At 32.9% G+C, this 22,168-nt stretch overlaps 2 protein-coding genes across 2 annotated transcripts; both read right to left on the bottom strand.

Moving 5' to 3' along the window:
• Positions 1–3,389: 3,389 nt before the first annotated feature.
• Positions 3,390–4,935, bottom strand: LOC114276401 (protein FAR1-RELATED SEQUENCE 5-like). The gene is made up of 3 exons (XM_028218194.2): positions 4,462–4,935; positions 3,698–4,366; positions 3,390–3,560 (listed from the first exon to the last, which is right to left on the bottom strand). The coding sequence occupies exons 1-3, from the start codon at positions 4,933–4,935 to the stop codon at positions 3,390–3,392; spliced, it is 1,314 nt and encodes a 437-aa protein (XP_028073995.2).
• A 175-nt stretch (positions 4,936–5,110) lies between these two features.
• On the bottom strand, positions 5,111–5,620 carry LOC114276402 (protein FAR1-RELATED SEQUENCE 5-like). The gene has a single exon (XM_028218195.2). The coding sequence runs from the start codon at positions 5,618–5,620 to the stop codon at positions 5,111–5,113; it is 510 nt and encodes a 169-aa protein (XP_028073996.1).
• Positions 5,621–22,168: the final 16,548 nt, after the last annotated feature.

The following is a 22,168-nucleotide window of genomic DNA, read 5'->3' as shown; positions in this document are numbered from 1 at the left end:
TGGGTCCTCTATTGATCAAGTCTTGGGTCTGCCCCTGGATACTAGTAAGCAACTTCACCTAGTTGCAATTAATGTGATTGCATTAATTTGCAAGTGCTAACAACAATTTCTCTCCACAGGCAGAGAATGCGCTTGGCTCACAGGAGCAAATAATTCTTTCATCAACAATGATTTTGACCCGTTTTTTTTGGAGACCCCTACAACCCCCTTTGGATCTCAACCATTGATGGTGTGGGCCCCACACATACATGAGTGGGTCTCACATGTACATCAATGGTTAAGATCCAAAGGGGATTGTGGGGGTCCCAAAAAAATGGGGTCTCAAGCATTTTTCTTCTTTCATAGTCTGTAACAATTAGTGTTTATTCTAGTCCCAGTTAGGAGGCATAGAAACTGATGTGTTCTCTTTTATGGAGTCCGGATCCCCTCCTTGAGAAGCCTCATTGATATCCTACTTGCAACGGCCATAAAAAAATAAAAATAATAAAAAATAGAAATTTTAGTTTTCCCGCTCTGCTATACAAGTTATACAGAGTATACATTGACCTCAATCTCACTCGCACTCTCCCTCACTCTCACACTTACTTCTTCTCCTCCACTGAAACCAGCCTCACCGGCGGCCACTCCCGACGGTGACATACTCCCGATGGCGACCCACTCGTAAACCTAACCCACTGTTGTAGCCCTCATTTTCTCTACTTCGCGAACCATAGCTCCACCGCGACCACCATCGGCTAGAGCAAAGGAATTTGTTGAGGAGAACGTGGGTTCTGAGGCCATAGATGAACCAGGTTCGTCCTTGAAACGCTAAAATAAAAAAGTTAAGGTAGTGATTGGGAAAATATATTTGAAATTTGAAAATTGGGGCTTTCAAAATTACTCACTCAAAATTAGGGCTTTCAAAATTACTCTTACGTAGATTGATAAATAGTATGATTGATAAATGTGGAACATATTGTAAGGAACATATATGCATTTTGAAGCCAAATTATGCAGATTGATAAATAGTGGAACATATATCAGTAAAATGTGGAACTACAGTAGCTAAATTTTCAAATCATATATACATATTGTGGAATCATAGTTATGCAGATTGATAATTATGCAGATTGATAAATAGTATGATTTGTTGATAAATAGTATGATTATGCAGATTGAAAATTATCAAAATGCATAATTTTCAAAACATATATGCATTTCGGAGCCAAATTATGCAGATTGATAAATAGTACGATTTGTTGAAAAATTTTGTGAGGAACATATTGTTTTTGAATATATTGTTCTATTACCCTTATTACAGAGAAGCTGCCATAAAAGTACTCAATCATGCAAAACTACCATGTTTGTTCAGTTTGAAACTGCTATGTGTGTAACATGTGTGTAATTAATCACAAATGCTATGTTTGAAACTGAAGAAAATGACTGACATTGAACTGCCATATTTGTTCAAATGCTATTAACAGTTTAGTCTGTGTAACCTTTGTTCAAATGCTATTAAACATGGCAGTTTGAACAAATAGATGTTTTCAGTAAAGACATACACTCTGTCCCTCAAATTCAAATAGAATTACTATTAACCCATCAAATACAAGCATAGCACAACACTACAAATTTCTCAGGTATGCAGATTTAAAAAATGGCTTCTTCTTCTAACAATAGCAACATAAGATTACAACCGAGGCTGTGCAATTGTGGAAGAACCACTACCATATATATTGTAAGAATCAATGAGAATGGAAATCAAGGGCGTTTGTTATTTGTTTGCCCATCAAAATATGTAGGTATGTATTGGAAATTTTAATCCTTTAGTAGTCACATTAATATTTGTCTTATTCAACTAACTGATTGTCATGCATTATAGAGTAACACTCCCACTCCCCATTGTAATTACTTCAAGTTCGTGGATGAAGATGATGAAGATGTTATGTCCAGAATCCGTTCTAACACTAGAGCTTTTGATGCTATAACAGTAGAAGACTTTAACGATGTAAGGACGAAGCTTGATGACATGGAAAATGACTATGGTCGAAGGCTTGAAAGGATAGAAAATAATATCAAAGCGATGGTGTATTTCATTATATTTTCTATCATTTTGTACTTTATGATGTGACTTTTGTACTTTATTGTATTTTGGGAAATTGAATGGAAGTTTCTACCATTTTTGGTTGTATTGTACTTCATGATGTAACTTATGTTTATGGAATGAATTTTATTATGATGTAACTTATGTAGCTTATGTAACTTACTTTAGAGCTTTGTGGAATGAATTTTATTATGGAATGAATTTATGGAATGAATTTTATAAGTTATTATGATGTAACCTAGAATTTTATTATGGAATGAATTTTGGGAAACATTGGTCTCCTCGTTGGAGCTTTGTGGATGCTATATGGATGAATTTTGTGGATGTTTTGTAGATGAATGTTGTGGATGCTATTTGACAGATCTGTGGCCTCAACCTGTTATCTGTTAGCAACTTCTTTTATTGCCCTCACTTATCAGACATAGACTATTATCTGTTAGCAAGTTTAAAGCAGATTTGGCACATTTTAAAGCAAGTTTAAAGCAAACTATTATCCGTTAGCAAGTTTGGCAGATCTGTGGATGCTATTTGTTGCAGGTTTGGTTCTATGGATGCTATTTGGCAGATCTGTTGCAGATCTGTGGATTGGCAGATCTGTTGTCTCAACTTGTCATCTGTTAGCAAGTTCTTTTATTTCCCTCACTTATCTGTGGCCTCAACTATTATCTGTTAGCAAGTATAAAGCAGATTTGGTAGATCTATGGATGCTGTGTGTTGCAGGTTTGGTTTTAATGAACAAGTTCTGTTATCTGTTGCAGGTTTGGTTCTAATTAACAGATTTGACAGATCTGTTATCTGTCAACTACTATCTGTTTGTTGCAAGTTTAAAGTAGGTTTGGATCTGTGGATGCTGTAATTGAACAGCATGACACCTTTAGGCCTTGAAAAATTAAGACACCAATTTGGGATAAATTTTCTAACAAATAGAAAAGCTGTGTACCTGTTCTTTCACACAAAAGAAAAATCTAAAAATGAAGTATAACATCAAGTGAAGTTTGCTCACATTGGTCCACCAAGTTATGCTTGAGAATACAGCTGTAGGTCTTCAAAAAATAAGACACCAAGTTTGCATAATTTTTCTAACAAATGAAAATGCTTAACATCAAGTGTAAATACAAGCCATTACCATCAACATCACTTACAAGCTATTAACATCAAGTGTAAATACAAGGCATTAACATCAACAAAATGTGGAACTACAGTAGCTACCGCAACAACTACAGCAGCAATACATTTTACCCCAATTCAGCAACTACAGCAGCAACATCACTTTCAAGTTTCAGTTTAAGCATCAGTTTGCAGCAGTTTACTTCACAGTTTCAGCTGCTAGGACTTCTATTTCCAGTGCGTTCCACCACATTTTGCCTGTTGATAGCCTAAAACGGAAAAAGACAAAATTTTCAGTATGACAAACAGCAGCAAAGTCAACAACTATATACATGTTTTTTCCAGAATTTTCAGCAAGTAAATACTTGCTCTAAACATAATTTTCAGCAACAAAAAAACCAGAATTTTGAGCAACTAAAAATTATTCTTCAATCCTTTTGGTTGCACAACATGATTCACATCTTCGCAATCCGCTTCAAAGCTTTGGGTGTCATCATCATTACTTACTTTGTTTCCAACACCAAAATTAGCACTTAACTTGCCTTCAACATTTGCACCTAATGTAGCAAGGTGTGCAATACAGAAATCATAAGTTTCTTCAGTTTCAGCAGGTTTACTTGCTAGTGCTCTAAATGCGGTCATCAATGTCTTATACCGCGAGGCTTGTTGGAATTTCACATCTACTTGAATGTCATTCCCCTTAATGTCATTCACAGTTTCGGCTCTTGCTTGTTTAGTCCACCTCTTTAGAATGTATTGTGAAGGAACCTCTTTCATCTTCAATATGTCTCTAATAACCTTCAATGAGTGACAACACAAGATTCCTTCCCTTTTAAACTTTGTACAATTATAACCCAAAGAGCCTTCCCTCTCCATCTTCACTTTCCTTGCATGTTTGTTACCAACATCAACAACTGTGTAAATGGTACTAGCCTCGCCATATTCAATTGCTTCTATGTCCGATTCGGATCGAAAATACTCATTTTGAAATTCCTCAAAGATCTTTTTTGTGTACACATTACCCATTTGAATTAACATTCTTATTGTTGCTTTCACCTTTGGCAACCTTTGGCACAGAGCATATCCTGCTTCTAACTCCTTGTATCGCTTCTCGTAAAGTACCCTTTCGAAATGCATGAAGAATTCATTTAAGTTAAAATCAAAACGAATGTAATCCTTCAAAAAAGCATTAAAAGATTCACTAAGTTGTGTGGTACTCATTCCGCAGCCCATGTTGATCTAACATATGGCCAGCCCTTTTTTTCTTTTACCGCAAAAGTCAATTTCAACCAATGGTTTTCACGCGCATCATATTTATCAAGCATTTCCGCCCACTCTAACTTCCATTGATTTGCATCTTCAATGTCAAAGAAGAATTTATTTAGTACACCCTTTATCCCCTTATCTTGGAACAAACAATTAACATGTTTTAATGCATTTTGCATCAAATGCCAAGTACACGATCGGTGACTTGTGTCAGGCATACCGATGGGTATGGCTTTAGCCATTGCAGCATCTTGATCGGTGAACAAAGTTTTTGGTGCCTTTATTGACATAGCCTCTAGAAAATTTTGAAACAACCATACAAACGATTCGGCAGTCTCATCATACAACAATGCTGCACCAAATATAACTGTTTCCCTATGATGGTTGAATCCCACAAAAGATGCAAAGGGTCTATGTTCTTTGTTTAACTTGTAAGTCATATCAAATGTGACAACATCACCAAATTGCGCATAATCCATGATCATTGTGCATCGGCCCAAAACATATTGGTTATTTGCTCCTCATTATCTAACTGAAAAGCATAAAAGAAGGAATGATTTTACAAAGATTTTTCTTTAAAGTAATGCAGCACATTGCCTACTTCTCCATATGCTAAACTTTGTTGTCTTTTGGTTCTCAAATAAATTTTTTGATCTAATTTTGTAAACCTAAGACATTGCCTCCCACCAGCTTCCTACCCATGAGTTCAAAAGACTGGCCTAAACGAAGACCATATTGTGCCGCCAAATCTAACTCAATTGCTTGGGTAGTCGATATCTTTCTTTGTGACGGCAACATGTGGGCACACTCGGGTGATACAAGATCATGGTTACGTTTTTCTGTGAAATCAGTCACAACAAATTTTCTAGTACCCTCATCTAATTTAACATAAAGTTGAGCCTCACAACCGGTTCTATTTTCAGCTCTATGGTTTTTTGCCAATGGGTCTCGTTTGTCAACCTTCCGAAATCCCTCCTTGTTGCAAACCAAAAGTCTACAAATAAGTTGGTTAGTGAACTTGTTCTTTGTATAATAATCTTTTCTTATGCTAAACCCCATTCTTCCTCCATATGTATTATAAAAATCATACACACTTTGTTCAAAATCAACTGTCATTCCATGTTTTGGCTTCCAAGCACAATCATTCTCAGGTTTCATATCCATATCAAAATGCAAGTGAAAACCCATAAAAATAAAAACCTAGCTACATAAATAAAATCTTTATTTCAAAGACAAGAGAAAACAAGAAAGTGTCTAAGAAAAGGTATGCAATTAAGATCAAATAATAAATCAATTAAACTAGAAACATGAAATGAGAACTAAGTAGTGAGACCCAATTAAGATCAAATAATAAATCAATTAAATTATATAATCTCAAACTCCAACTACTTGGTTCTCTTTAAAGTGTCTAAGAAAAGGTATGCAAGCCAAGTACCTTTGGTAACACTGATTCATGGGCAACAAGAGTCATTTAGTTTTGGGTTGGGTCACTACACAGGGTTTGGCAAACCTATTGTAGCTCAACAGATACGAAATAACGTAAAAATACAAATTGTGAACTTTAAGAGCCTGATCATCAATTATAACAAGTGAATTTTTTTATCTGTCTATAGGTTCATATGAATGTTAATTGACTGTGTCTGTATTGTATTTTGGGAAATTGAATGTATTTCATTGACACAGTATTTTTAACACTGAAATATCATTGAAATACACAGTGTTGAATGTATACCATTGAATGTATTTCATTGGATGTATTTTTAACATTGAATGTATTTCAGTGGTACACATTTGATTCTGAACAATCATACACACATTGAAATACACAGTATTTTTAACACTGAAATACCATTGACAGTGTAAATAGAATGTATTTCATTGTTATTACAGACATACAATGAAGACTATGTTTTGTTTTGTTTCAATTTCTGTCTTTGTAATTACAGACGGAGACAATGAGGTTAGTCTTCAGCCTATACAGTGTAGTGTAATTACAATGAGGTTAGTCTTCAACCTCATTGCAATTACAGATAGAGACAATGAGGTCAGTCTTCAGACATCAATGTTATTACAGACATCAATGGATTCGGTTTGGGGAGTGAGGGCAAAACAATTACAGAGATAGAGACAATGAAGACTAACCTCTAGTCGCTGTAGCGAGGGTCTGCCGGTAAGGTGGAGGAGAAGAGCGTGACAGCTCTGGTTTGCCAAGTAGACAAAATCTGTAACAGCATCGAGAGTGTTTCCCCGTCGTCAGATCTGCAACGGCGTCAAGACTGGGTCGCCGGTGAGGGTGGGTTCGACAGAGAAGAAGGAATGAGTGTGTTTTTGTGAGTGTGATTCCAAACCAAAATCTGTATAACCAAAATCTATATAGGCTGTGTTTTGTGTTTCATTTTGGGCGGGAAACTAAAAATGAAATTTCAATTTATTTATTTATTTATTTTTAATGGCCGTTGGATGTGCAACGACTGATCTCAATCGTTGCAAGGAGGAGATCAATGAGGCTTCTCAAGGAGGGGATTCAGACTAGTGGGTCTTTGTCAGAAAAGTTATTGAGCTACATAACAAGTATAAGGCTTATTTGAAACATTGTTTTAGAGACCACTCTCCTTGAAAGAGGAGAAATTTCACACACCTAAATAACTTAGAGCAAATCTTTTCTCAATACAGACATTTATTAATTTATTTATTGATTGTTTTTCTCAATCCACACACTAACATTTTTATTGGGTTGATCATCTGAGTTTTCTGGTATTGATAGAGCCTGTAAGGAAATGTGATGTTTTAAGCAACATAAGAAGCATATTCACATAAAATTCCAGTTTTGTTAGAGCATCTACAATCTTTCACTAATTCCTTTTTCATGCTACATTTCTTTAGCTTCATTGCTTGAGGCGCACACTATTTTTTAGGTATGTCAACTGCATGCAATTATGATTTGGATTATAAGCACTTGTAGTATTGTTTAATCTGATTTTGTTATGGATTTTTGATCAACATCCCCTCGTGCTGTGGCATTCTTTGATAGAATCTTACTATGTAGTTTACAAGGAGATTTAAGTATAAAACATGGATTGCCATTGCATTGACATATATGTGAGAAGAAAGTTGGGGCTTCAGGTTCCTTGATTCTGATTATTGATGTTAGGCGCTGATTATGTAATATGTGCATATCATTAGAATTATTTCTCCTTTGACTATGACTTGGCGGTAGCAATCAATGCAAGTAAAAATCACCAAGTGGCTGGCATGCTTTTCCTTGTATGAGAGAAAACACGAAAAATCCCCTCCATCCTGTAACATAGGGGGAAAAACTTTCCCCTGAATCAGGAAAATTATATATATTATTGATGATATTTTTTCTTTGGGGCATTCCTGTTTTTGATTTCTTGGTGCATACTTTTACTTGCTAATGGTTCTATTATGTAATCATATGTATTATGTGTCCTAATCTTTGAAACTTACACACTGGGTGTTGTTTGTTCCTACACACATTTTTCACCTTCAAGTATATTTGTAGCATTGGCATTGCGTTTCGATGTGTCCAGGGGGAAAGAGAGCCAATATTTCAAGAGTGCTTTTCTAGGATATACCGTTGGTTTGGTTCTTACTATTATTGTCATGAATTGGTTTCAAGCTGCACAGGTGTGTATTGCTCTTTTCTTTTTACTATTATTGTCCTTACTTAACAGTTTCAATTTATTTTCTAAACTGTCATTCTCGTCATGATGTAGAACCTAAACATCCAAGTGACAAATTGATGAAGAACAATTGTGAAAGGAGCTCTAGCCCAACAACAGTGTCTCTAGCATCAGTATCAGTATCAGCATCATCACCACAATTGTTATTAAGATTTTCTTTAATTTGGATTTTAATTGTTGGTTTGGATAGTATATGTATTTGTTGGATTATACTATATTTATGGATTTTTATTTTGTTTGATATGTACGGTTAATAGTTAAGTTTTGTATGTGGTTGAAAATTGAATGGTACAGGTTGTAAAGAAATATTTTTATTGAATGGTTAAGAATTGAATGAATGAATGAATAGATGAATAATTTTGTATATGCATAGGTTATAGGTGGCGCAAAAAATATTACAGAATAAATTATAAAAACTAAATGAGACCTTTTGGTGACTAAACAAATGTCACGGGTTGGCTTTTGGCTACTAAAACTTTAGTCGCCAATTGTGAAAAAGTGAAACTTTTGGCTACTAAACTGTTAGTCGCAAATTGTAAAAAAGAAACTTTTGGCTACTAAAATTTTAGTCGCCAATTCTCAAAAAGTAAAATTTTTTGCTACCAAATAATTAGTCGCCAAACATACATGCTCAATTGGCTACTAAATAATTTAGTCGCTAAAAGTAAATATGTTTATATATTTAATTTTTAAAAAAAAATATATGGTGACTTAAAAAAAAATATGGCGACTAAGGTTTTAGTCACCAATAGGCCACTTTTGGCTACCAAAAAAATTTAAGTCGCCGATTGTTTCCCCGACAAACTATAGGCGACCAAATGGGCGACCAAATATATTAGTCGGCAAAATTGATTTGCGACTTTAGTCGCCAAAAGTGAAATTTCTTGTAGTGATTTTGCAAGGCTATCAATGTATATCATTCATGAAAAAAATTATGTTAATCCGATAATCGTCATTTTCATTTTATTATATTTGTCGCTAAAAAAAATGAACGATTTATTTTTAAAAATATATTTGCTGTCCATTTTTTTAAAACAAATGTGATAAAATAAAAAATTTTACAATTATTGAAAGAGTTAATTTATTTTCATGGATGATATATGTACGAGCAAGAAATAATTCTCCTCGTATAATCCTATTGATCAAGTTTGCACTCCTCCAAAGGTTGTTGTCTTATCACCTGAAAACACAAATGTGAGCTAATCGGCGAGTGTGTGCCGGAAATCCCTCCGATGCTTAAGTCAGCAAGTAAACAATAGATAGAAAGCTTTGCGTATTCAAGAGTCAGAATTGCAATACCTGGAAATAGGTGTTGTCATGAGCTTTGATAAATTCTGTGTAGCACAATCTTAGTAGGACTCTATCCCTCCTTTGTAGAGTCCTCCTGGGAGTCACATTCCCAAAGGATGATGATTATCCCTAAGACACCCTCTTCACTACCAACCAAGTGAAATGGCCAGAACTCTTTGGTCGGCTGTCGCTGCGCTCAACCGAGCTATATTGTTTTGTTCTACTTCTAGCTGAGCCGTACTAAACTTGACCAAAAAATGGTGCTCTGTCAAGCTATAGCTAGCTCGACCTTTTCCGTTAAAGTCGCCTCAGTTCGCTTACTAACCGTGCATAAATAGCTAGGTCTATGTCCAAACAATCATCTCTGTCCAGCTCAACATAGGTTCAAACCAAAACCGAGCTACACGAGCGCTTATCTCGGCCCATTGCGCGGCCCAAGTTCCAAAGAGGATTTTATCTAGCTTGGCCTAATTTATCTACACAAAGTACCCTCTCAACATACTTGGAGAGTCTTACAAAATAAATGATTTAAATTATCAAAATGGAACTTATGATGGTGTCCACAAATCCCTTAAATTCTTTCATATTAAGATGTAAATATTGTTAGATAATGTCTCAATGGGACCACATAATTAAATGTGGTGTTATCATTTATAAGAAGCCTACAATTTAAGTGATTCAATTTAGTTAATAGGCTTAAGGGTATATGTGTTATGGACCTAATGTGTAGATACTAGTTGTATAATTTCTATTTTTATGAGGGGCAGAAATAGAAATTAAAACATATTGGTTAAAGTTGGTTTTCATTCTTTTTGAACTTCCACAACCTTTCAGTTTTGAAAACCAATAAATAGAAATTAAAACCAATAATGGTTAAAGTTGGTTTTCATTCCTTTTGAACTTCCACAACCTTTCAGTTTTGAAAACCAATTACAACCTTTAAAAGGTTATGGTCCATATTCCTTCCCAAGTGGAAAAAATAAGAACACTGCCATTTTTCTTTCTAAATCCTCTCAAGGAGAAACATAAGACACCAAAGGGGAAAGGATTAGAAGGCAATAACATAATCAATAACAAAGAGTTCATTGATAATCACGCTTCCGTTTAACCGTTCATCAATGGATTCAGGTATGTCATTTTGTCTTGATTTCTTGATAATACACATGGTAAATGATCCAAAGTGTAAGGTTTATGTTCTGAAATTTATGTTTACAATTGGTATCAGAGTATGCATATCATGTGTCTTATCAGAATTGATATGCTTTATTCATTCTATTTAGTTTCCTAGAATCAGATTCTGAATTTTCTTATGGATGTAAATTCTGTTTTTTCCTGTTTTGTTCTGTGAAAATGGCAATCTGTTTTCTGGAATTGTAAAATGATTCGGTGGGCAGTTTTTTTTTTTTTTTTTTTTTTTTTTTTCTCTCAAATGGATGAACATCATGTATTTATATATATATATATATATATATAGATATATCTTGCGATTTGATCGGTTTAATTTTGAACATCATAAAAAAAAAACAATTTGTTTTTTGGACCCGTCAACTCTATTTATATATGTATATATATATATAATTAGAATTGCTGCAGATTATATAACATATACGGGGTCACAAATTTAGAAATCTTTAAATTTAATGTAATTTCATACAACGTCTACAGAAATTTAATTTTCCAACACTCTCAATATAAGTCAATTCAAACAAGATGTCACAAAAGTGATCTCTCTTGTCTAGATTGTTTTATATGGAATGTTTTGAAGTTCATGTCTGTGTATCTCATGCGGGTATTTATCAGTCCAAAGACATGATTAAGACTTGGCAGAATTACACACACATTTTGTGGTGATAAACATGTGCCAATTGTCAAGAAAACCTAATGTGAATAATAAATCCATCAAAAGATAGATTTGTTATTTGACATAACTTATTGTCAATGTTTGATCATTACAACAAGAATACCACTTACAGTTAATATCACTACCCAAAGGCTTGGTATTAATGTTGTGCTAGGTATCTTGAGATGTTGTCATTAAATTAATTTATTTAGAGATTATCTGTTTGGTAACTTAATGTGAGCATAATTGTTTATTGTGAGGCTCTAAAGACAGCAACTTATATCTTAAATCGGGTGCCAACTAAAGCAGTTGTAAAAACACCTTATGAGCTTTGGGTTGGGCGAAAGCCTAGTCTAAAACATTTGCATGTATGGGGGTGTCCTGCTGAGGCGAGGCCTTATAAACCTCATGAACGAAAATTGGACTCTAAAACCATTAGCAGCTACTTTATTGGCTATGCCGAACGATCACGGGGTTACAAGTTTTATGATCCCACAAATAGGTCAATATTTGAGACGGGAATTGCAACATTTTTTGAGGATGTTGAGTTTGGGGGGAGAAATCCAGTTAGAGACATTGTCTTTGAGGAGGAAGCAGGAGTAATCCCACTTCCTACTACTACTTTTGACCAATCACAAGTTCCTATACCTGTCATTGCTCGAGAAGTAATTTCGGATCCTCAACCAGACAATGTTGTTCAAGATAATATAGTTCAAACCCCCATTCAAGATGAGGTAATTGTTCCTGAGGAACAAACTCTATAACCTCAACCTCAAGAATCTGTGCCATTAAGGCGATCCACCAGAGAAAGGAGATTTGCATTTTCAGATGATTATATTGTATATCTGCAGGAACATGAGGTAGAAAATGGAATGTCGAAAGATGATCCAATCAACTTTCGTCAAGCCATGGAAAGTTCCAACTCTCATAAGTGGCTAGAAGCCATGAATGAAGAATATAAGTCTATGCAAGACAATAAAGTTTGGGAACTTGTCTCATTACCAGTTGGTGCGAAGCCCGTAGGTTGTAAATGGATATTTAAAACCAAAAGGGATTCAAATGGTAATGTGGAGAGGTATAAGGCACGTCTTGTAGCCAAAGGCTTTACTCAAAAAGAAGGAATTGACTTTAAAGAAACTTTTTCTCCAGTTTCTTCGAAAGATTCTTTTAGGACAATTATGGCGCTTGTTGCATATTTTGATCTTGAGTTGCATCAGATGGATGTCAAAACAGCTTTTCTTAATGGTGACATTAAAGAAACAATTTATATGGTGCAGCTAGAAAACTTTGTGTCAGGAGACCCAAAGAATATGGTTTGCTAATTGACTAAATCCATCTATGGACTCAAACAAGCTTCTCGTCAGTGGTACTTCAAATTTCATCAAATTCTCACTTCGTATGGTTTTGAAACTAATGTTGTTGATGAATGTGTGTATCACAAGTTCAGTGGGAGTAAACACATATTTTTGGTTTTATATGTTGACGACATATTGCTTGCCACAAATGATATAAACTTATTGCATGACACCAAGAGATTTCTATCTAAGAATTTTGAAATGAAAGATCTTGGTGATGCTTCCTTTGTATTAGGAATCGAAATACTCCGAGATCGTTCTCGGGGTATTCTGGGATTATCACAAAGGAGCTATATCGAAAAAGTACTCAATAGATTTGGCATGCAAAATTGTAAATCAGGTGAAACCCCGGTTGCTAAGGGAGACAAGTTTAGTCTCAGCCAATGCCCGAAGAACAATCTTGAAATTCAAGAAATGCAGAAGATTCCTTATGCCTCGGCTGTAGGGAGTCTAATGTATGCTCAAGTATGTACGCGTCGGGATATTGCGTTTATAGTTGGCATGTTAGGCAGATATTTAAGTAATCCTGGCATGGATCATTGGAAAGCAGTTAAGCGTGTTATGCGATATTTACAGAGAACAAAGGAATATATTCTCACATATAGGAGATCGGATAAGTTAGAGGTCATTGGATATTCCGACTCCGATTTTGCTGGATGCCAAGACAGTAGGAAATCCACATCAGGCTATATTTATCTGTTAGCTGGCGGAGCAATTTCTTGGAGGTCTGCAAAGCAGACGCTCATAGCTTCATCTACCATGGCCGCAGAATTTGTAGCATGTTATGAGGCATCAAACCAAGGGATATGGCTGCGGAATTTTGTCAGTGGGTTGCGTATTTTGGAAGGCACTGCAAGACCACTTAAGTTATATTGTGACAATAAGTCTGCAGTTTTATATTCCAATAACAACAGGAGCTCGACAAAATCAAAGCATATTAATATCAAGTTCCTAGTTGTAAAAGAAAGAGTGCAGAGTGGACAGATTTCTATAGAGCACATTGGGACAAACTCCATGATAGCGGATCCACTTACGAAGGGACTACCACCCAAGGTCTTTCATAAGCACACTGCTCAGATGGGTGTTGTTCTATTTGAGAACATTCTGGTTTAGTGGGAGTTTGTATTTATATTACTGCTTTATGTCAGCCTTGAGTTTTATCTATGTAATTAGATTAATTTCTGCAGAACTGAAATATTCAGTTTATTACGCTCTGTTACGTATTGTGAAGTATTGATCTCAATAAAGTTAAGTAGCACCAGTTGGAAATAGGCATGTATGGATCACATCACATGTAATTTCCATGCTACGCATCCATGATTGATCTATGTCATTTAGCTGTATTAGTATACGTGACCATTGGTGGGTCGAGTTACGATTGATGTAACGAAGACCGCTTTGATCCTATATTAATATAGTAAATGGACAAGATTGTTTGGATACCCTCAAGTTATGATAACAAATTTCTGAGCTCACTAAAGTTAAGCACATTTTTCAGGATACATATGTGGTCCAGTGAGAGATTGTTAGATAATGTCTCAATGGGACCACATAATTAAATGTGGTGTTATCATTTATAAGAAGCCTACAATTTAAGTGATTCAATTTAGTTAATAGGCTTAAGGGTATATGTGTTATGGACCTAATGTGTAGATACTAGTTGTATAATTTCTATTTCTATGAGGGGTAGAAATAGAAATTAAAACATATTGGTTAAAGTTGGTTTTCATTCTTTTTGAACTTCCACAACCTTTCAGTTTTGAAAACCAATAAATAGAAATTAAAACCAATAATGGTTAAAGTTGGTTTTCATTCCTTTTGAACTTCCACAACCTTTCAGTTTTGAAAATCAATTACAACCTTTAAAAGGTTATGGTCCCTATTCCTTCCCAAGTGGAAAAAATAAGAACACTGCCATTTTTCTTTCTAAATCCTCTCAAGGAGAAACATAAGACACCAAAGGGGGAAGGATTAGAAGGCAATAACATAATCAATAACAAAGAGTTCATTGATAATCATGCTTCCGTTTAACCGTTCATCAATGGATTCAGGTATGTCATTTTGTCTTGATTTCTTGATAATACACATGGTAAATGATCCAAAGTGTAAGGTTTATATTCTGAAATTTATGTTTACAATTATAACATAAATTAAAAAAAAAAATTAGATCCATTATTAGACAGAGTGACAACAAATAATTATACAAAATTTTGACCTCAAGTGGGAGAAGGGGAAAAAAATTACCTACACATAAGAGTGCAAGTGTGTCTGTCGTGAGATGTAAATGAAAGATTATGAAGGTGCAAGTAAGTATCATTTGCAACCCTTCATATATATGATATTTTTTTTTCTTCTCCCACATTTTTGTAATTTTTTCTATTAATTTTGAGGAAAAATAATAATTCGTGGTGATTAAAATATAAATTTAACCTGAGGCTCCAATCAGCTTGTTTGGTTTCATTTTTCTGAAAATAGTTTTCAAAAAATTCTACTTTCTTATTTTTCATATTTTTTTGTTTTTATTGATTTTTTTAATATTTTAATTAATTTTTTTTTTAATTTTAAGACACACTTAACATAAATACACATAAAAAGTATAATTTTTGTAAAAAAATCTTTTAAAAATTCAATAAATACCAAAAATATTAAAAAAATATGAAAATTTAGTATGTTTTTCGTATTTTTATGTATTTGTTAATTTTTTAAAATATTTTTTCATAATTTTTTTTCTTTTTAAATACATCTAAATAAGGTACATCTAAAAAAGTAAAAAAAAAATATTTAAAATTTAAAAAATATTCACTAAAAATAGAAAAAACATGAAAAAAAAAATTCAGTTTTCACAAAATTTATTCCAACAAACTCAAATAAAACAAACTGAATAATTTTTGCGTACTGTAGCCATGACACATAATCCCAGAAGGCGGTACGAAAATCGAAAACAATACGAACCGAACTAACAGAAACCAATACGGAGGAATCTACGGTCACAAGATCACCAGCTGTACCTTTTTACTGGTCACTCCCTAGATCTGTGCTCGTGTGCTGAGCCCTTTTTAAATTAAAAAAAATATTTTATTTAATATATATATATATATATATATATTTTAATTTGTTTACACTACACCAATTATATTCAATTTGTTTGGTTTGGATTTTTAAAATTCACTTTTAAAAAAATTGAAATTTTTTATTTTTCATATTTTTTTAATTTTTACTTAATTTTTTAATATTTTAAGTAATTTTAATTTTTAAATACACCTAACATAAATATACTTAAAAATATAATATTTATGAATTTTTTTTTACAAAAATTTACTAAATACCAAAAATATAAATAAAAAAAATACAAGAGTTCAATACATTTTTCATATTTTTGTGTATTTATTGATTTTTTAAAAATATTTTTTTACAAATATTTACTTTTGAGATATATTTAAATAAGATGCATCTAAAAAAGTAAAAAATTTGTTAAAATTTTAAAAATATTCACTAAAATTTAAAAAATAAAAAACTCAATTAAAACCAAACACACTGATTGAGATTTTGGTTGACTGATAATTTAAATAGATTGTTTTTTAGAATATGTTGAGTATTATATTTTTATAAAAAAAAAATTAAATTAATTATACATCTATAACTTTTTGATCACATCATATTTGTATGTAGATTAACCCTTAAAATCACATCTGCCGTTTATTGTTTTAAATACAAATGCATTTTGATCAAAAAGTTATTAAAATTTTATTAATTTAATTTTTTATAAGATGTATTATTTAACAGACTTCAAAAACTAAATAATTTAGATCATTAAAATAGAATATGAGGTGAGTTCTAGAATTACAAGAGGGTAACAATCATAACTATTGTGCAAACCCCATCTCCATTATATTGGGGGTCCATCGTCCCAGAGCAGGAGTCTGCCAACTCGAATGTATCCGAAAAATTCTCAACATTTTCCTACTTGCAAATAAAAATGGAAAAATGGAAAAAATACCATTTTCATTTTGAATTTTTATTTAAATTGGATTTGAAGTCATATTTTTTAGTTATAATAATTATGCTTGTAGAAGGGTGACATTGGCATTTCATCAATAGGAATTGAGTCTTGTAATTAAAATTAAAAATCAAAATATGTAGGAATTCAAAGGCTAATTTTTTCAAATTTAGGGGCGTTTGGCATGTGTTATAATAGCACATACTATTTTAGCACATTATTCTATTTTGATCACAATTATCTTATTTGAATTACATCATTTTTTTTATCATGTCATTTTAAACCAATGTTTTGAAATCAAAGAGGTGAGCGAATCGGAAAAGGAATCGGATGGACAGGTTATTAGTTCAATCGTCATGTCGAAACGGTCGAATTATGACATCATAATTAATAATATATAATTAAAAAATATAATTATAAATAAATAAAATGTATATAAGTTGCATATTATTTACTAATAATATTTAATAAAGTCATAACTGATATAAAAAAAAAGTCACTAGTTTTAAAGAAATTAAAAAATTTTAACATTCCTACCAAACAAATTGATTGATTACTAGATTTAATTTTGGAGGGAAATGAAATTTTCAACTCTCCCTCCAATCAAATATGATTTAAATAATTTGATTGAATCTCACATAAAATATTTATATTCTTTTTGAACAATCTTTTTCGCTAAATAGAAATAGACTTTTACAATCTCTTCAAGTTTCCAATGTGACTCCTCCTCATGAGAGGAGACTCTTGAAGTAAGAGTTTTTAGCAAAAATTTTGATATCACAAAGAAAGAAAAGAAAAGAAAATAGAAGAAAAGAAGAAAAATAAAAATAAAAAAACAAAATTTTCCAACCAGCGGGTTGATCAACAACCAGGATCGGTTTTACTGGTTGAACCATTGATTTTTCTAGTTCTTGCAAACAAGGTCGATTTTTGACCTAGGCCGGTTTTTGTGGCTCATCTGGACTGGAACTAGGTCCAATCACCAATTCTACAGATTGAATCGGCTGGTCCATCCGATTCTTTAAACATTACATTAAATCCAACTTTTATTTTTTATATATATATTTTTATAACAAATCGAAAAGTATACTTATTTAGATTAGGGTAAATCACAAATACACCTCCTGAGATTTGATTAAAATACGAATCACCCTCTGTGGTTTTGAAAATTACATTCCACCTCATGAGGTTTCTAATTTCATAACAAATCGCCATTTTTATTAATAAATCATCAAGCCAATTAACAATTTTTAATGATGTTAAAAATATGTTTCAATTAATAGTTTAGGTAATTTTATTATTGTATAGAAGAATAATTATGAATTTCATTTTTTTAGTTAATTCTGTTAAAAAAAATTCTAATAAAGAAATATTTATAATTTTTCAAATCACATAAGACAATCAATATTTTAAGTAAATCTCCAAAAAATTTATTTGTAATTTATTCTGTAAATTAAATCTTAAAATAAGTGCAATTACAAATGCATTGGTCCTTTTTTTCTAGTATGAGAGTACGAGTTGGTATGTAGGTAGTACCAAAAATTATGTTAAAAAAGGAACAAACTAAATAGTGTCCTGCAATATGACAAAAGAAAACGAGTTCGGATCCTCTACCATACTTTCCTGCCATGCTTCCTGTAATGTCCCAAAACGACGTCGTTTTGGGACAAAATTTCAAAAAAAAAAAAAAAAAAAACTCACTGTTTGGCCATTCCAAAAACAATCCTAAAAATTTTCAACCAGTACTGTATAGCTCCACCAGCTGCAGAAGAAGAAGTGGAAATGGAGGAGGTAACCATCAAAGGCGTTGTATGCTTTCTGACTACTCCCATTGCCGAAGACGCCATTGTTGAAGCTGTTCCATTTGCTCAATTCAACTCTTATGCCCTAAATGTCGGTATTCTTCCTGCCATGAGGTAAAAATAAAATATTATACTATATATATGAAACCATCCCTATATATATATATATATATATATATTACAAATCATAGGCTAAAAAATATAATAAAAATATGAATGTATATCTCTGCATCAAAATCAGATTTGGGTTTGTTTTCTTGAGTCAAAACCGAAGATGATTTCTTATATCCATACAAATCTACAATATATATATATATATATACATATATATTACAAATCATAGGCTAAAAAATATAATAAAAAATGTGAATGTATATCTCTGCATCAAAATCAGATTTGGGTTTGAGTCAAAACCGAAAAGAACTTCTGATCAAAACCACTACTCTGGTTCTCTGATCTGGGTTTGTTTTCATTGTTTCATTTGGAAGAACCCAACAGTGCCATCTGCTTTCTCCTACTCTTCATCGTTCATGTCGTCCTTTTTTCTTCCCTTTCTCTGGTTCGGTTTTGTTTTATTATTATTTTTTTTGAAATTTTGCCCCAAAACGATGTCATTTTGGGGCACTGCAGGAACCATGACAGGAAAGTATGGTAGAGGATCCGGACTCAAAGAAAACTGTTATGTTACCGAATTTATATTTTAAAAGTTATTTTGAAAGTGACATATTTGGGAAGTATTTGGTTGGGTAAGGTACATATCATATATATGTTGGAACAATCTTCTGTGTAAATAAAATAAATTGAAACTAAATCAAACAAAATAAAATAAATAACTTACAGAATTTATTTTACCGAACCAAATGAAAAATAAAAGACCAAGTCGAGTGTGTAACACTTTGTCCTTAAGACAGATTCGCTCCGCTACGGTACTTACGGAAAAGTGGGGTGTATCTCCCAAGATACAATGATCTTCCCAAATTTGTAGTAGCATTCCAAACAAATTCGTCCAGCGAACTAGAATCTTGTGTTCTATTACTCTCTGAATTTTTCTCTAAATAACTAAATGAAGAATAATGCAAACAAAGCAAGAAAATGACTGCTATGATGATATTCTGGATGTTTTCTCAATGCACAAAACTGCTGGAACATGGTTGTATTTATAGGCAAAAATAACAGACCCGAACAGGTGCTAATTTGAATGAACAGGTGCAAAACTGGATTGAACAGATACAGGTTTAAATTCAAATAGATCTGGCCCTGTTTGAATCTGTAACTGCTAGCAGTTAAATCTGTAAACTGCTAGCAGTTTTCAGTAGTTAAAAAACCTGTTAAACAGTTTGAAAGCTGGACAGTTTTGAACCTGTATCTGAACAGATACAGTTGTTGTTTTGAAATTGAATCTGTTCGAAATATAACAGATTGAAAAACTGTTTGGACAGTTTTGAATCTGTCCGGCAGTTTAAAAACCTGTCCGAAATTAGCAACTGTAGTGGAATATGGAAGAGACACAAATCTGGACAAAAAATTTGAATTCAAATTTAAATTAAATTTCTGCAGTAATTTTTGAAAAAATTCAAATGAATTTTGTCCAAAAAATTAATACAAGAACCAACTCGACCCACAACCCACACTTGGCACGGCCGGCTGGACGGGGTAGTGGTGCGCACGTGTGTTGTGGTTTGAGCCAAGGTTCCATTTGTCCATAACTCTTCCATTCTACAAACTTGGGGTGCCCTTTGGGGCCCAACCCAAGTGTTGTAATCTAGAGCTTAAATACTCAACAAAGCTCTCTTGTAGTTTCAATGTGGGATAACTCATTTCAAGAAACCCACATTTACTTCTTTAAAATTCCCATTCCACGAATTCGAAAACGACGTCAACTTTCCATTCACTTATAAATGGTTTTGATGAACTGTCTTTACCGTGTGACTTGCTATGCGGCAAGGAACACATCACCTTTTCGGACCCACCCCAAAAGACGTTTGAGGCTCACTCAATTTTGGGCTCAAAGTTATCCCGAAATAAGTCTATAACAACCATTATTTCCAACAATATATTTATGTAGTTTTTACAAATATATGTAAATTGTAATTTTTTAAAATTTTTATGAGTTAACTTACATATATTGGTAAAATTTACGTGATTTTGTGAAATAATTTATGTATATTTGTAAGGATTTATCTAAGTACATATGGTATGTACTTACACACTTAAAAATTACTCATATAATTTATATTTAAAGTTGACATGATGTAAGTTATATATAGAAAATTTATAATCCATTGACAAGAACGCTTAGAAATATTGTAAGTTTTTTGCTACATATATTTTGTTGGACAATCTTCACTGTATTTAAATAGATTAAATTCTGTTGTGTACAAAACAACAACAAGAATATAAAGAAATAAAGAAAAGGAGAGAATTTGTTTGATTACAAAAATCAAACTCGAAATAATAAATAAATAAATAAATAACAGATTTTATTTTGTTACAAAAACAAAATTTAAATATGATTTTAATAAATAAAAACAACACTGAAAATAAATTAAATAACTTACTTGATTTAATTTTTTCGAATTATTTTCTGATCAAGTCCAGTGTTTGACACTGTGTCGTTAAGACAGATTCGTCCTCTCCACGGTGCTATCAGAATTTGGACGTCTATCTCCCAAGATGAAATGATCTACCACAAACAATAGCAGCACTACAAATTGTTTGCCTTACGAACACACTAAGTGTTTACACTCTTTCTTTCAGAAATAAAATGCAACAAAATGAAGAATAGAATAAGCAGAGGTGAAATACGAAATTTCTGAAAAAAATAACATCAAATGAGGGTGGTCCTATTTATAGATGTAAAGGTGGCTCTTGGTTTTAAATTGAACAGGTATGATACTTGTTGGTTTTGAATTCAAACAGATTTGAATCTGTTAATAATTCAAACAGATAGCAAAAAACGGGAAGGGCCCTGTTTGGGTGTGCACTAATTCCAAACTAGTTTATTTCTGTTTGAAAACGGGAAGGGCCCTGTTTGGGTGTGTACTAATTCCAAACTAGTTTATTTCTGTTTGAAAACGGGAAGGACACTGTTTGGATATACAGAAAATCCAAATCAGTTTAATTTGAATTATGGATTTTATTTTACCAAAAATAAAATAAAACTCAAATGTTTTTGGCCCAAAAAGATTTCGTCGGGCGTGCATGTGTGGTGATTTTTGGGTCCAATGGGTCTAGCCCATTTTGCCCATTATCTCTCCTTCTAAAACACTTGGGTACCCCTTGAGGCACACCCCAAGTATCTCACCCAAGCCTTATAAACCCTTTCAAAACTTCCCACCAAATCAATGTGGGACAAGCCAATTTACAACTTTAAGGAATTTCCACCAAAACTCCATTTCCATGGAGCACACTTTGGCTTCAATTTCTCATTCACTCGGTAATGGTTTTAAGCAACCAAATATACCATGTGAATCACAACGCGGCATAGAACGTGTTACCACTTTGACCCGTGTAAGTCGATACACGGGGCCCACCTAAAAAATAGACCAAACTTGAGAAAAAAATCTGGTTTTACCCAGAATTTTTCTACCATTTCCAACATATTTTTCATGTAAAATGTAGAAATATTTTAATTTTTTTAACTTGTGCTCTCAGAAGATATATGTAAACAAAATTCAAAATAATGAGAGAGACATTTACACAACAATTTCACATTCTCTCTTAA

Source organism: Camellia sinensis, chromosome 12, assembly GCF_055761805.1.
Source record: "Camellia sinensis isolate YWXY chromosome 12, ASM5576180v1, whole genome shotgun sequence".
In the NCBI taxonomy this organism is placed as follows: domain Eukaryota; kingdom Viridiplantae; phylum Streptophyta; class Magnoliopsida; order Ericales; family Theaceae; genus Camellia; species Camellia sinensis.
Note: the sequence above shows the minus strand (reverse complement) of the source record. Positions and strands in the feature narration are given on the sequence as shown.

What these genes read in the sequence shown, in the direction of transcription:
- LOC114276401 (XM_028218194.2), bottom strand. Translation starts at nt 4,935, where the DNA reads ATGGATTATGCGCAATTTGGTGATGTTGTCACATTTGATATGACTTAC. An exon ending in GGTTGAAATTGACTTTTGCG is followed by an intron (nt 4,367 to 4,461) that starts GTAAAAGAAAAA and finishes GCTTTTTTGAAG; the next exon opens with GATTACATTCGTTTTGATTT. An exon ending in ATTTTGGTGTTGGAAACAAA is followed by an intron (nt 3,561 to 3,697) that starts GTAAGTAATGAT and finishes AATTATGTTTAG; the next exon opens with AGCAAGTATTTACTTGCTGA.
- LOC114276402 (XM_028218195.2), bottom strand. Translation starts at nt 5,620, where the DNA reads ATGGATATGAAACCTGAGAATGATTGTGCTTGGAAGCCAAAACATGGA.